This window comes from Medicago sativa, chromosome 1 (assembly GCF_051527215.1).
Source record: "Medicago sativa cultivar Bolivia chromosome 1, Bolivia_mono, whole genome shotgun sequence".
In the NCBI taxonomy this organism is placed as follows: Eukaryota; Viridiplantae; Streptophyta; class Magnoliopsida; order Fabales; family Fabaceae; genus Medicago; species Medicago sativa.
The window spans coordinates 84281012-84297430 of record NC_140749.1 but is presented as its reverse complement, the minus strand read 5'-3'; the positions used below and the strand labels follow the sequence as shown (position 1 = coordinate 84297430).

Here is a 16419-nt window from a genome sequence, read left to right as displayed (position 1 = left end):
AGCCCAAATGTTCGAATTAAGACTGTTTTGATGTATATCCGAGTTTAAACGTCATTCTCCAATCCTGCATGGGAACAAAATATCTCAATCGATGATTAGAGAATTAATCTGTATCAACTTTGCTAATTTATACTCACCTTTATTTACATATACACTTTATGTATCAAGAGATGATGATTTAGAGAAAAAGACAAGAGGCGGCGATCACTTGTTCTTTTGTTTTGTTGATTTGTTCGAGAGCTTCAGTGACTTTATAAACGAAAAAAAACTTCAATGGTTTTATAAGAAATAAAGAAAAAAGTACAAATTCTTTTTTTTATTTTTGAAGGAAAAAGTACAATTTTATGGTTTATGAAGTTATTGTATTGGGAAAAAAAAAGGATAGAAGACAACATGATAGCATGCATAAAGCATTAATAAAAAAAATAAAACGACAAACATAGTAAGCAGTAGCAAAAGTAAACCAACATTGAAACAATTACAATTTACAGCATTGCTTTTTGTTTGAAAATAAAATTTACATAATTATCCATTATTTTAAAACTGATCCAAAATAGTGGGATTTTTTTTTTTTTTCAAATGAAAAGGTTTACCATTGTTAACTTAGACTTTAAAATGTTTTTAGGTTGGTTTAGTTAGCAATCTACTATTGATAAAAATTTGCTTTATAAAAAAATATTATATTCTACTAAAATTAATATTGTCTCGACAAAGATCAAATCAATTGATTTTATCATCAATTAAAAAAGAAATATCAAATGAATTTGATTAAATTAGTTTTATTTATGATTTTGTATCTAAAACGTATGAAAAATTTCATTCAAATTAAAATAAATTAAGTTTACTAAAATACTATTATGAGCTTCAAATGAGCATTATCGTAAAATTCACCTTATGCCTCAATATGTGTTGGGCTAACGCTAATCCTACAACCATTCCGATTAATATTATCTTCTAGTAACAGAAAGACAAACACTAACATGTATGTCTATCTTCCCTCCTCTTCATATTCGATGATTTCTTGAATTTTTATGATTTCACTAGCAGTCATATTTTGATGTCTCAACTTTTTAGCACATTAAGATTCCGATTAGTCAACCATAAGTGTTATCAAATTGAATTTTTCTAGGAAACCGATACATTAAAGACAACCAAATATCAAAGTTTAACCACAAGCGATACACTAAGACTCGATAGGAAATAAAAGAAACATGTAAATCAAACACATGCAGAAATTAAAAATCATGTTCAGAAAACACCTGAGTTAAATTCTAAGAAGCACATTTTAACGTCCCGAACTTGACATACCAACACCCAAGCCAAGGTGGATTATTCAACTTTGAATTAATAATGTTTTTCTTTTTCTTCTTTGCAAAAAGAGTATGAATATGTTTTGCACACGAAATCAATGTCTCATGCGCCAACTTTTCCACCTATTCTCCCATTTGCACCTCCTTCGTTTGCCTTCCATCTTTCTTCTTCTCACAGTTGTCAGCTTTATATGCTTCCAACTGAAGCCACACATTCTTTAACCTCTTTCTCAAGCTCTGATTTTACAATATACCTTTTAATTGATAGAGAAAGTGGCTCTCGTTGAGTAGTCTCTCCCACTGAGTCTTCGAGCACATCGATTTTCAAGCATTGTGGATGCTTCCAATTGAAGCGCTCCCAATGTGAATACTTAGACATCTAACTGATTGGGCTAAAAAGTCACTAGAGAGTCGCGATCGGCACTACATAGCGGACTTAGTTAGTCAATTAATTGCTTGCACACTAAGCAACCTAACTAACTTGGTAAGCTGCTAGTTCATCAAGCAACTTAACTAACTTAACTACTATTTGAATTTCACTACACACAATACTTATAGAATACTAATTTGAATTGCATTTCATCAAAATACGTTGATTACTATTAGTCTCTATGATTGCCTCAAACGAGGATACACGAGGAAGAAAAAAAGTATTATGATTGTTTCCTCCATCCATAATTATAGGACCATTTAAAAAAAATGGGGAATTAGTCACTTTAGTCCCTGAATGGGGAACGATTCGTCAATTTAGTCCCTGAATGCAGATAAATTGCAAAATAGTCCCTGAATGTAGACTTTGTTAGTCAATTTAGTCCCTGAATGCAGACTCCGTTAGTCAATTTAGTCCCTGAATGTAGACTTCGTTAGTCACTTTAGTCCCTGAAATTGACCATGCAGGGACTGTTTTGCATATTATCTGCATTCAGGGACTAAATTGACGAATCGTTCCCCATTCAGGGACTAAAGTGACTAATTCCCCAAAAAAAATTGTTTCTAAATGTAAGACCATCTATACATTTCTAGATGCATTTATATATTTTTCCCAAAATATCCCTTATTAATACTACAATCTATCTTGAAATATGAAAAGTTAACATTCAATACATCTATACAAAAGAGGCACTCCCTCCGTATCAAATTAGATGTCCTCTTTTCAAAAAATAAAATTCTCAAATTATTTTTCCATTTTATAATATCAATACAACATTTATTATTCTTTTCCACTATCATACCCTTATTTATTGCATTTCAATCATCTCTAACTTTTCCACTAACTATAATTATTACGGTTTTGCTAACCAATGTCCCCAAAGGCAATGTTTAAGGATGTCAAAGATAGAAAGTTTTCATTAAAAACAAGAACTTTTTTACTTTCATAAAGTTAAACAATCAATTTTTTCACCAATTTGCAATGCATAATTTCTATATTATAATCTTCTTAACCATTGCCCTTAGGGCACCAGTTAGCATTTCCTTAATTAATAAGAGTGTTTTAGTTAACAATACACACTTTACTATTAAAATCAACATAATTAACCATTTTTTAATAACCGTGTAAAACTCTAATATGACACTTATTATGAGATGGAATGAGTAATTTGATAATAGTCACATACAATTTTAACAAATTTATTACTTAAACAACTTTTTTAATATCTATAGTTTTTATTAAATGGTTCTATAAAAAGGGACTAAGCTAGTTTAGTTTTTTTGTTAATGATTCATTTATCATGAGAAAGTGTTTTTGATAACACGAAATTCGAACACAAGATAAATAAAATTTTGAATAAAGAAGTTTTGGCTCGTGTCATTCCGTCAAAAAGAAATCTATATTAAACTCGTGACACATGTATGGGGGCAGACGCGGAAACAAATGACCTGTGTGACACATGTACCTGAAAGTCATACCAATGTACCAACGCCTACAAAAGTGTCTGGGGATCCCAACGTTGAAGATACGTGATGCCTTCTTGGAAAGTTTCCTTACTTTTTTTCTTCCTTTTTCTTTTTTTAACACTTTTTCACCTTAATATGATTTAGATCCATTTTAAAATGAGTGTCATTTTAACAAAAAAAATTGTTTTAAAATGAATGTCACTTTATATTTTCAATAAAACTTTAATTTTTTTCTTCCAATTTTATCCTTAATAAATACTCTAACTTTTCTCTCACACAATTTTCAATACAACTTTAATTTTGTCTTTTTCTTATAAAGTAAGGGCGGTTTAATAAAAGCGTTATATCCAATGATTATTTCATTCCATTTCTTAATCTGTGTGCCAAAGCCTAGAGCGACACTCATTTTGAAACAGATGAAGTACTTTTTTAGGAATTAAAAACTAAATATTAAAATTATATGAAAATAAACTTAGACAAGTACTCCCTCCGGTCCTTATTATAAGAAAAAATTGACTTTCTAGGTTCATAGAATAATTAATGTATCTTATTGTAAATATAGACTAGTTACATCACTTACACAATAAACCAAAAAAGTTAATTGTTTCTTATAATAAAGACCGGTATTATATGGTGGATCATCTTAACTATGACTTAGGGTGCCGTTTAATTTGGGAAAGAACACTTTTTTCCCACCTTGGGAAAGTCTCTTTACCCAGGACACCTGTCGGTTTTGAACTGGCAACAAAAAACAAATGTAAAAATCAGCTTATTATTTTAATGTTGTTTTGAAGCTTGCTGCTGCACCCTCCCAGAAAACACTATTATTTCCCAAGTCTCTTATTTTCCTTATCTTCACCTTCCTTCTTCTTTTCCTTCGATACAGCAGCAACAACAACAACATAAGAAAATTCCTAAAATCAAAACCTTTTTCTCATTAATTAATTTCAATAACATCTTTTCGTTTTTGGTCTGAGATCCAAAATTAAAACTTAATCTGAGATCCAAAATCTAATATCAACCCCTTTGAACTCCACACGTTCGATTTCGATTTTTCTGAGATCCAAAATTGTTGTTGTTGTATGAATAATTTCAGATGGTTGGGTTTGTTTTTGTATGAATTTATTCAGCAACTATTTGATGATGAAGAGATGAATTTTGTGTTTGAATCAATATGTGTATGTGTTTTGATTAGTAATGGATTCTTTAGATACAATGGGAAAAAATGAAGAAAGAACAGCAGGAAAAAAAGCTGAATCCAGCAGCCATGCCAAGCCAGTGCCTGTTTTTTCTTTTCCTCTCTTTTATTAACTGTGTTTTGATGAATAAGATATGATGAGAGAATTGACAAAGATTAGAACGTGTTGTTGTTGAGAAAAGTGATTGAGATTTCTGGATTTTCTGGAATTTTGATGAATGTTATAATGATGAGTGAAGAAGAAGATGAAGAATTGAAAACAAATGCTAAATTATTATTTAATTAAGGGAAATGTTAACAAGTGCCCCCGGGGCACTTTTAAGCACTTTAAATAGAAATTTTTTAATGAAAAGTTGTGTTTTGAATGTATTGGAAATTGTAATAGTTGACTTTTTACAAGAATAATTACTAAATTTGGGTTGCTTAAAGAGTGCCCCGGGGGCACTCGTTAACAAGACCCTTTAATTAAATGGTGGGGCCGGAATTTTTGTTACACAATGTCCAACAAGAAGTTGCAACAATTATCACTTCTTCAATCTCAGCCATCCAATTAAAGTACTATTATATCTATGGCTGTAACAGGCACTTTCCCATCATGGGAAAAAAGTATCCTTTCCCAAATTAAACGGCACCATGACGGTGCTTAGTCATCTAAACAGCGACTTCACTGTCGCTTCGGAAATAGAAAGTTGCGATAGTTATTTTTCTAATTCATGAAATGAAACAATGACATCAACAAGGTTATTTTGACACAAAATAGTCTTCCAATTTTTGTTAAATTGATATGATATCAATTAAATTATTGTTTTATTGCGATTACAAAGATGATCATAAACTTCTACTTTTAAAAAATAATGTCAATTGTCATTGATGTTTTAGACAATTCACAAGTATAAATAGGTCTCTATACTCTAAGATAGTACTCTATCTATTACAAAATATAAACAAAAACGAATAATTTTTGTTAAATTGATATGATATCAATTAAATTATTGTTTTATTGCGATTACAAAGATGATCATAAACTTCTACTTTTAAAAAATAATGTCAATTGTCATTGATGTTTTAGACAATATACAAGTATAAATAGGTCTCTATACTCTAAGATAGTACTCTATCTATTACAAAATATAAACAAAAACGAATCAAAGAAAATTAATGTATTTGATCTAAATACATCAATTTCATTTCACTCATTTAGTTTATATTTTGTAGGTGATGAAACATGAAATTTGGAAATAAGACAAACTTGTAGGTTATAAAAAGTCTTTTATTTCTGCTGCTTAAATTTCGAGGAAAACCACGAATTTGTACTATTTTGGGTTGACCCCTGCTTCTATCATCAAGTCTTCCTTACCTTACTATAAATAAGTCTCAAATTATCATCTTCACTTCATAACTTAACTTCAAATTGAAAATTATCTCTTCCTCTTCCTATTACCACTTCAATCCCCCTAGCTCTTCATTCTTTCCCTTCTATTACAATTTGCATCAAGAGTTCTTCTACCTTAGCTCAGTAGCTTCCATAACAATATGAAGGTTAGTTAATACTTTACCTTGATTAAAACCACTCTTTTATCTCCTATATCATAGCTAAAGTATGATTGGTGAATTTTCCTTTTCTTATGCACAATTTCAAGCCTGAATTTGAAGCACTTTGGTAATCTTAGTTTGAGACTTAAAATTTAGAAAGACAGTGAGTGTTCCGTTCTAACAAGTAGATTTTTTCTTTGACAGAAAATTGTGCTAAAGTTGGAGATTCATGAAGACAAAATCAAACAAAAAGCTATGAAGGCAGTCTCTGGCCTTTCAGGTAAAGAAAAAAAAATTATATTGATCATGTAGCATCAATATCAATGCTGTGTGCAGTCAAAATCTCATGACTGCACGCGGTTAGCCGTATATTAGACTAAGTTCGATATTTTGATTAGACAATTCAGATGTGGCAACAATCCAAATTCGTAGAATCAATGATTTGTCGATTTTTATTTTAGTGATATATACACTAAGATTGTATTTTAATAATTTTGCAGGGGTTGAGTCAGTTGAAGTAGACAAAGACAAGAAAATGACCTTAGTACGAGATACCGACCCAGTACTTGTAGTGGCTAAGCTAAGGAAGTTATGTCATGCAGAAATACTTTCAGTTGGACCAGCTAAAGAGGAAAAGAAAGATGAACCTAAAAAAGATGATAAAAAGAAGGAAGATGATAAGAAAGATTCACCAATGATAATTAATCCTTTCGTGCTCTATGGTACACCTACTACCTATTATAATCATCAGATGAATCCATACAATTCATACTACCGTGCCGTAAGTGTTGAAGAGGAACCTAATGGCTGTGTCATCATATAAATTTTATATACTATGTTTGATAAAAAAAAAATTAATCAGAAAAATAATTATTTTTTGAGGAATCAGAAAAATAATCATTATATACTTTTTTGAGAGGGAAAATAATCATTGTATTTGTCTTTCGTTTTGTTTTTTTGTTTTATGATTCGTAAAAGTAGCATGATGTATAGTGTGTCGATCATAGTATGAGGCTTGCGAGACTATGTAAGGGCTTTGGATCCATCAATCCACAATTTAATACATTAGTAGAGAGAAGTAATTTAGAATGAAGAGACATTCTATATTCCTCTTAGCGCAAATATCCTCATATTTAAGGAAAACCATAATATATACAACCTCGAAGTGCTACAAAAGAATGAAAAAGATGGAATATACTTTTTTTTTTTTTTAAATAAGCTAAAATGGAATTATATAAATCAACCTTCTTTACATATCCTGTATAAGGAGTGTTAGAGTGAAACAAAGAGAATGCAAAGTTACATCATACTCAGATCCGGTACACTAGAAAACAATGAGAAAGGATTTATCCACCACATGTGGTAATCAAAAGTAAGGTTATTGTGTTTCACTTTCAACCATCCAATAAATTGTACATTTATGTTGTCAAACAAGTGGTGGATATTTTCATTTGTATTCTTGAAGATTCTCGTGTTTCTTTTCTTTCCATAACAATTAAATTGTAGAAAATCAAATTAAGCGAATAATACCACGATTGCGATTAGAGAAACTTCTGAAGTACTCGAACTGATCTAAATGATCTGAAATATGAAACAGACTAACCTTGAAGAAGTCTAACCAATCAGAAACAACAATCCAAATTTGACTGAAAAAGTTACATTGAAGAAAAAGATGAGCCACATCTTCTAGATTACCACACCCTCCGCACAAGATTGAGAAGTAGCTGGAATCACCCCTCGTTTGAACAAATTATCTTTTGTTGGAAGGCGGTTGAGAAGAAGATGCTACACAAAAAGATTGACTTTTAAAAAAGTATTTTTATGCCATACTACAGGGTTGTCACCTACATTGTTATGTTGAGTTGCAAATTGTTGAAGAAAATTAAGAGCATTATTGACGGTGTAATTTTTTGAAGAATGCAATCCACCTATCGATAACATCATCCCGCAAACTAACAGAGTTCAACAAATCACTACACTCCCTCAGCTGCTCTCCTCCCACGCCCACAGCCTCACCACTCTCACCCCACCCTAAAAGCTTCATATCAGCCACCACATCCATCTCGTTATCAGAAAGCTAAAAAAGACGATTGAACCTATCTTTCAAAGCTATTCCTTCCAACCAAGGATCCCACCAAAGTAAAAAGGAATTTCCATCACCTAATTAATAAATAGAATTATCATCAATCTAACTTCCTATAGATGTACCAACACCACAAACAATACTATGCACTGAACTCGTAGCCATCTTGTGATTGATTTTTTGAATTATATGAAATTGATATCCCAAACCAATAGAAGTTGAATTTGATATGTTTGATTCATAGGCGGATCTAGGTGGGGACTGGGGATGGCCATGGCGTCCCCAAAATCTCAAAAAATTCATTTCTAATAGGTATATAAACACATTTTAGCTAAATATTATATTATATATAGTGACGTTTACATTACATAACACTCATACAATTTAGTGCAGCGGTTATGCATCTCACCTATGAACTCAAAATCGTTTGTTCGATCCTTTGTGCGATCATTTTTAGCCTATCAATGACATATTATTTGAATCGTTTGACTTCATCTGTTAATTTGTTTTGCTCTTACACCCCTAACCATACCAATGAGGACAAGAGTGAACCTCTCTTTCTGAAGGACAAAGTTTTAGATAATTTTTAAGTATAAATAAATCCAACTTTGAATCTACCATTACCAAAAGGTTTGTCTACATAAATTGTTCTCAATGCAAACCAATGCTCCTTCAACTTTGAAATTTTTAAAATTTTTTGCAGTAATGCTTAGAATTTTATAACAGTTCCTCCATAAAAAATTAGACATGTTTAACTTAAAGTTAACTAAATATAAATTTTTTAAACGTCAAAAGTTCAACAAAAAAAAAACGTAAATATGAATTTATGAATAAAATTTTGATCTCAGTTATTTTTTTAAAATAATTTTTTACAATGTTATCAACATGTCAGCAATTCTTCTTTCTAATATATATATATATATATATATATATATATATATATATATATATATATATATATATATATATATATATACTGAACAATATAAACTAAAACCTCATTCAAGGAAATTTTGTAAAGATAAATAATATCCATTTTTTTACGAGGAGGAAATGTAAAATTTGAAAATTTTATAACAGCCCAAAATAACTTATATAACCACAACGAAGATAATAAATTAAAATCTCCTCTTTATGTAATTCCCGTAAAATAAAATCTTTACTTCTTGTAGGTTCAACGAAGGAACGGGGAACCAAACAAACTAGAGATTAGAAAAGGTCTTTTATTTCTGCTGATTGAGTTTCGTAGAAGAACCACACACTACCACTAGTACTTTGTCTTGACTTGTTTCGGTTGACCTTCCTCTATCATCATCAACCCTTCCTTACCTTACTATAAATAAGGAGAAATGATATATTGACACTCTTTTTTGACAACCCAGTGACAACCCTTCATATAATATATTATTATTTGCCTTTTTGCTTATTTTAAATTTTCAATTCCTCTTTCTCTCTCCATATGCCATCCACTTATTTTTCCCTCCCCTGTTTCTCCCGCCCCCATTCTAACCCATTCCCTCCTTCTCATATCTAAGTCTAACTCATACCTTTTGGAATTCACCCATGTTGATGTACACTCTTAGCTCTCACTCACCACAAGGTTTTCACCTTTTGCATGAAGAACCTTCAATACTGATGTCAATCGCCTAAAAGAGTCTTAACCTAACTTTGATGCAAGAGGTTAGTATGATATGAATCTTTATATTTGCTCTAATATTATGATTTTTTTCAAATATTTAGAGAGAGGATTTGAAAATTTATGTTGATAATGACTTTGTTTGAGAATACTCATTGACTCATTTTCCCTATTAAAATCAATTGTTATTATTATGAGAATGATTTTCTGTAACATTTTTTACCCATTATTTCATTAGTGAAGATACTAATTTATGAAGGAACTAATTACAGTATTTTTTGCAGTTTTGTTGTGGCAGCCACAGTTAAAATCTCATGGATATTTCAAACAACTTGAACAGTGTCGATAGTAATTTTGATGGAGAAGTTAATATAGTTGATAGCTTTAATGGTGAACTTGCAAGTTTAGAGCCTATAGAAGGGATGACTTTTTCTTCTATGGATGATGTGAAATCATTTTATGGAAAGTATGCTTATGTAAAGGGTTTTGGATGGAAGACTAGATCATCAAAGAAAGGAGATGATGGAGAAATAAATTATGTAATGCTATCATGCTCAAGAGAAGGACGTCGTGTCTCGGAAATACCTTGTACACTGAAGACACTTCCAACTAAAGTGAAAAATTGTCCTGCTAAGGTTACTGCTAAGTTGGAAAAAGATGGATTGTGGCATATTTTAAAGTTTGAATCTAACCATTCTCATGCAATTAGCCCTACAAAGTAAAGGTTGTTCAAGGCTAACAAAAATATGAACATGCATGTAAAGAGAACAATCCAAATCAATGATGATGCAGGGGTGAGGATCAACAAGACTTTCCAATCTCTTGTCACAGATGCTGGAGGTCATGAAAATATAACATTTTGTGAAAGGGATGTTAGAAATTATGTTAACAAGGAAAGGTGTGTCCTTGGAAAAGACGGTGATGGTAAAGCGTTGATAAACTATTTTTGTCGAATGAGGGAACAAAATATGAATTTCTTTTATGATATAGACTTGGATGATGACTTTCATGTACGAAACGTCTTTTGGGCTGATGCTAGAAGCAGAGCTGCATATGAATCTTTTGGAGATGTAGTGACTTTTGACACAACATATTTGACAAATAAGTATGACATGCCTTTTGCTGCATTTGTTGGTGTAAACCATCATGGTCAATCAACATTATTTGGATGTGGTCTACTTTCTAGGGAAGACACAAACTCATTCGTGTGGCTTTTTCAATCTTGGCTTCGTTGTATGTTAGGAAAAGCCCCAAAAGGTATTATCACTGACCAATGTAAAGCTATGAAAAATGCCATTGAGTCAGTTTTTCCTACTACTATACACAGGTGGTGTTTGTGGCATATAATGAATAAAATTTCTGAAAAGCTAAGTGGATATGTTGAATACAAAAAGATTAAGTGTGCGATGAAAGAAACGGTCTATGATACAATCACACCAACTGAATTTGAAGAAAAGTGGTGGTCTTTTGTCAACAAATTTGAGCTAGAACATAATGATTGGTTGAGTGGGTTATACAAGGAGCGTCATAAATGGGTACCAATTATGTTGAAGAAATATTTTTGGGCAGGTATGTTGACAACACAACGAAGTGAGAGCATACATGCTTTCTTTGATGGATATATCACTTCAACGACTAGTTTACAACAATTTGTAAAGCAATATGATAATGCTCTCAGAAGTAGAGCAGAAAAGGAATTTGAAGCTGATTTTCAATCAATGGATACAATAATTCCTTGTGGGTCAACCTCGTCAATTGAAAAACAGTTCCAAGAAGAATACACTCATGCCAAGTTTAAGGAGGTTCAGACAGAATTTAGAGCTAAAATGAATTGTGTGCCACCCTCAAAGAATATGGAGGGTGAAATCACTACTTACTGTGTGTTGGAGGATAAATTATTTGGAGATATGCCAAAATATTGTATCTTTAAAGTTGCTTTTAATCATAACAATCATGATGTCAGTTGTGAATGCTCATTGTTTGAGTTCAGAGGTATTTTATGTCGTCATGTGTTGTGTGTTTGTGCTCTAGAAAGGGTTAAAAGGGTTCCGGTTAAATATGTTTTAGCACGATGGAGCAAAAATATTAAAAGGAAGCATTCATATATTAAGAGCAGCTATAATGTAACAAAATTGAAGCCACAAATGGACAGATTTGACAGCTTGTGCAAACATTTCTTTGAGGTTGCTGAAGAAGCTGCAGAGAATGAAGATTCAACTAAGGTTCTCCATGGAGTATTATCTGAATTTAAATCTAATTTGCCTTCCCTGGGTGCTACAACTGTTGGTTTTTATTCTCAGTCCACTGTGAGTCCATTGCAAGTCCAAATGGATGAAAATAACATAACTACAAGGGATGAAAATTTGGTCCCTGAAATTCACAGTCCATTGCGAGTCATAAGTAAAGGTCGTCCTCCATCAAAGAGAAAAATGTCTACAGTTGAAAAGGCCGTGCAAAAACGCAGAAAGCGAACCAATAAAAGTCGCGACAAATTGACAACAAAGGCATGTGCTTATTTTCAAATAGTATAGAACATTTTGGTTGTTGTTACCATCTCATTTATTTTTGTCCAATTGTGTAGGAATTCAACATTGAAAGGGATGCTAATCAAAGTGGAGACAACTTATATGTAGAACCAAATGTTGAGTTTGTGACTGGTGGAGAATTGTTTGATGCAAGTCCCATGGTTTGTGCGAATCACAAGATTGTTCTATGTTTTTATTTATATTTGTTTGAAGTAGGTTCAGTTTTGATGTTGTGTGTTGATGGTCTTGTACAGGTTGGAGGTAATATATCATTCACGAATCTTTTGACAGTATCAGAAGTAGATGTCATGGGAGCCTTGCAATTCAATTCAAACTTGTGATAGTGCTATCTTGAATGAAACATAACTATAAACTTTGTATATTTTTTTATGGCAGTGACAAGCTTTTTAAATGGCGGAATATTTTTTTGGGTGCAACACCTTATGGTTGCCTTTTTGGTATCTCATGTATGCACAAATATACAATCTTATGAAGCTGATTTTGTACAAATGCTAATGTATTTTGCTTGTTAATGAATGTGTCTCATTTTATATTGTTTGGAGTAAGAAAGAATGGTCGTTAATGAGAAATGAATAATTTTTGTTGGTTTTGAGTGCACTTAAAGCCATCATATACTGCTAATAATTGTGTTATAACATATAATATTATTCAACAACTCGTACAATGCCGCTGCACTAGCAGGGTAATATAAAACTACCATAAGAAACACCTCTAGATCCCCCACCAAAGAGCTAGAACACAGGTCAAAGCCAGAAAAATGGATTGATAACATCTTAAAAAAATAACAGTCTCAACACTCCATTTAGCCCTCCCAAACCAACCTAATAACAACATCAATTTGCACCATAACAGAACAAAAACACAACCGAAGAAAACACAGCAAAACTGTGCGGAACTTCGAGAAGATAACATCAACGAAACCACAACAATTTGAAGCGACGATACAGCAGAACAACAGAACTTTTGCACCAAATCATCCTAAAGAAACCTTAACAGAAGCAGAACTTGCACACGATGCATCAAACCTTAATACAAGTCAATTGGTACTTCATTGATTACACTATATCACACAACTACTCAACAATGTCATCCCAAAAAAATCCTTAACACACCAAATTACTTTGCCCAAATTTTGTAGAGTGTTGTTGATGCTTATTTGTCTTTATCTTGTCAGCTTTAGCAATATGCTGTAACAACAGAAAAAGAAAGAAAACAAAAGCAATTAAATCTCTTGTATTGAACACATGGATATATGAAATGAGGAAAACTACAATTGACTTAAACTAGCAACAAGTAAACCAGTTAAGTTCTCTTGAATACAATTGTATATCAATCAATGTCTTATGATCATAAAACTACCAATCCCCTAGTCCTAATCCATTAACAAACTAATCTACACAAATATATACGAGGACCAAAGGCAACACCCTTAGTCTTCAAATGCTACATAATCTTTGATAAGCTACTCATAATGGATTATCAACTTTTCTTGAGCATTCACCAAACCTACAAATCACACGAAATTTGCGATCTACTTATAAGGATTCTTTGGATAAAAAAAATAAAAAAGGAATTTTTGAAAGAAAAAAGCCCAAGATGTATTATTACAAGCTTACTCAATAGGCACAAGACATAGTTTTTCTAGAAACAATTTCATCATAAACACTGCATCATCACCGTAAATTTTTCATTCCATTCAAAATCAAAATTGGAGAGCAACAGTTAAGAGTTGATTGAGAAGAAAATCGGAGGTTAGGGTTGAATTGGGAGAGAAAGACAAGAGGAATTAGAGGTTTCAATTTGGAAGAGAAAGGCAAGAGGAATCAGAGGTTGAATTTGAGAGAGAGAGAAGTTAGGGTTGAATTGGGAACGAGAGAGAGAAAAGAAGAATCAGCTAGCGCGCTTTTTAACATTTTCTGTGTTGAGTTTGATATTTTTGTTATTACAAAAATGCCCTCCAAACATAGTTGTCCAGTGCGTTGTCGCAAAAAAGAGTGTCAATATATCATTTCTCATAAATAAGCCTCAAATAATCACTTCCTCTTCAAATTATCACTTCAACCCCCTCTAACTCCTCTTTCCCTTCTATTAAAGTTTGCATCAAGAAGAGTTCTTCTACCTTAGCTCAAAAGCTTCCATAACAATGAAGGTTAGCACTTTACCCTGATTAAAAGTTAAAATCACTCTTTTATTTTCTTTATCATAGCTAAAATATGTTTGGTGGATTTTATTTCCTTATCTTATGCAAAATTTAAAGGCTGAATTTTAAGTTCTTCTTTGGTAATCTTAATTTGAGAGTTAATTAAGACTCATATCTGTATTTAATTTTAGTTTTAATTTGAAGCACTTCTTTTTTTGGTAATTTCGTTGCATAATATTGTAGTATAAAGAAAGTGATTGTTTAGTCCTAACAACTACTTGATTTTTCTATGACAGAAAGTTGTGTTAAAGTTGGAAATAAATGAAGACAGAGTCAAGCAAAAAGCTATGAAGGCAGTCTCTGGCCTTTCAGGTATTGAATCAAATGAAATTCGATCTGTTTATTTGTTTCATGAAGAAAATAGAAATCATATTGATCATGTATCATCAATAATCGGGTCATGTGCGGTCACAATCCAAATACTCCAAAATTTGGACTGTCTAATCCAGATTTCAAATTTGATATTTTAGATTTGAAAAAAATAATTTAAATTTGCATTGAAATCTGATTAGACGGTTTAGATGTGACTTACTGCACACTGGACACAATCCTAATCCGTAGCATCAATTGTTCATTGATCTTATTTTTGTGATATATATTGAGATTGTATTTGTAATATTGTTGCAGGGGTTGAATCAGTTTCAATAGACATGAAAGACAAGAAAATGACCTTAATAGGAGACATTGATCCAGTACGTGTAGTGGCTAAGCTAAGGAAGATTTGTCATGCTGAAATACTTTCAGTTGGACCAGCTAAAGAGGAAAAGAAAGATGAACCTAAAAAGGATGATAAAAAGAAGGAAGATGATAAGAAAGATTCAAAAAAGGAAAATGTGATAATTGATCCTTTCATTTTCTATGGTACACCTGCCTATTATAATCATCAGATGAAACCACAGTACAATCCTTATTACAACAGTGCCGTAAGCGTTGAAGAGGATCCTAATGGTTGTGTCATCATCTAAATTTTTTATATTATTTTTGGTAAAAATTAATCCGAAAAATAATCATTGTGGTTGTCTATTGTTTTGTTTTTTTGTTTTATTATTTGTAAAAGTAGCGTGATGTATATAGTGTTGATTATAATATGAGGCTAGTTTCATTACGTACGTAGTGCATTCTTGACTAATCTAAACTTTCCTTAAAAAAAAAATATGTTACTCTAAACTTACATTTCAATTCTCTAGAATTATTTCTCCCCTCAAAAAAATTCTCTAGAATTATTTCTTTTGACAGAAATTTAGTGGTTGAATTTACTATTAACAACAGTTTTTGGACACGAAAGTATTGACAGTAGTGTGGACTAATTTGAATGATGCCCAAATTTTGATACTTAGTGCTGATAAATTTTACATCTCTTAACAAAATAACAACCAACATTTTTCCTATATAAAAGAAAGAGATTTGCTATATGGTGCGAAGGATTTAATCACAATATGATACAATAAAAACGTGGCAGTGCTATTATATTTTTTACATAAATAAAAGTAGAGCATGGCTAACATCATAATGCAATCCAACGATTATTGAGCGTTCATTGTTTTTCGTTGCTCTTCATTCGCACCATTTAGTTTTTTCCAAAAAGAGAAACCATCTTCCTTACAATTTTAGCAATAATACATTCATACTCCCTCCGTCCTTATATGTAATCCTTCTTTGCTTTTTTTCACATTTCTTAAGAAAAGTTGTCAATGTAATTAATGTGTCTGTTTTGAATTCACTATTGTGAAATGAAAAACAACAAAAGTTTATTTATAAAATAAAATTTAGGTGAATCTTAAATCTTAATCAAAACATATTAAACATTATTATGACAATAGATTCAAATCAAAGCATGATTTTAATGTGGCTTTTTTCTTTCATATTTACTTTTTATTCAAACTATTTTATTTATTTTATCCTTTATACAATACAATTTAAATTAAGAAACTAGTTAAATTCAAATAGAATATCAACTTACTCCACTACAATAGAAACAATGTGAAACACTATAAAATATTTAATTTTATTTACTAAA

The 16419-nt window shown here is 31.5% G+C and overlaps 4 protein-coding genes and 1 long non-coding RNA gene across 5 annotated transcripts; 4 read left to right on the top strand and 1 right to left on the bottom strand.

The window, feature by feature from the left end:
* Positions 1-5799: 5799 nt before the first annotated feature.
* Positions 5800-7030, top strand: LOC146958361 (heavy metal-associated isoprenylated plant protein 12-like). Its single transcript, XM_085739866.1, has 3 exons — positions 5800-5943; positions 6142-6217; positions 6438-7030. Exons 1-3 carry the CDS (start codon positions 5938-5940, stop codon positions 6758-6760), a joined length of 405 nt encoding a protein of 134 aa, XP_085595992.1. The 5' UTR covers positions 5800-5937; the 3' UTR covers positions 6761-7030.
* A 2363-nt stretch (positions 7031-9393) lies between these two features.
* On the top strand, positions 9394-12735 carry LOC146958359 (protein FAR-RED IMPAIRED RESPONSE 1-like). The gene is made up of 4 exons (XM_085739864.1): positions 9394-9700; positions 9941-12160; positions 12238-12342; positions 12436-12735. Exons 2-4 carry the CDS (start codon positions 10403-10405, stop codon positions 12520-12522), a joined length of 1950 nt encoding a protein of 649 aa, XP_085595990.1. The 5' UTR covers positions 9394-9700; positions 9941-10402; the 3' UTR covers positions 12523-12735.
* Positions 9971-10378, top strand: LOC146958360 (protein FAR-RED ELONGATED HYPOCOTYL 3-like). Its single transcript, XM_085752039.1, has one exon. The coding sequence runs from the start codon at positions 9971-9973 to the stop codon at positions 10376-10378; it is 408 nt and encodes a 135-aa protein (XP_085608165.1).
* An 80-nt stretch (positions 12736-12815) lies between the features above and the next one.
* On the bottom strand, positions 12816-14215 carry LOC146958358 (uncharacterized). The gene is made up of 2 exons (XR_015024622.1): positions 13819-14215; positions 12816-13389 (listed from the first exon to the last, which is right to left on the bottom strand). It is a non-coding gene; the product is annotated as an uncharacterized LOC146958358 (long non-coding RNA).
* Position 14216: 1 nt separating this feature from the next.
* Positions 14217-15507, top strand: LOC146958357 (heavy metal-associated isoprenylated plant protein 12-like). The gene is made up of 3 exons (XM_085739865.1): positions 14217-14351; positions 14639-14714; positions 15030-15507. Exons 1-3 carry the CDS (start codon positions 14346-14348, stop codon positions 15365-15367), a joined length of 420 nt encoding a protein of 139 aa, XP_085595991.1. The 5' UTR covers positions 14217-14345; the 3' UTR covers positions 15368-15507.
* Positions 15508-16419: the final 912 nt, after the last annotated feature.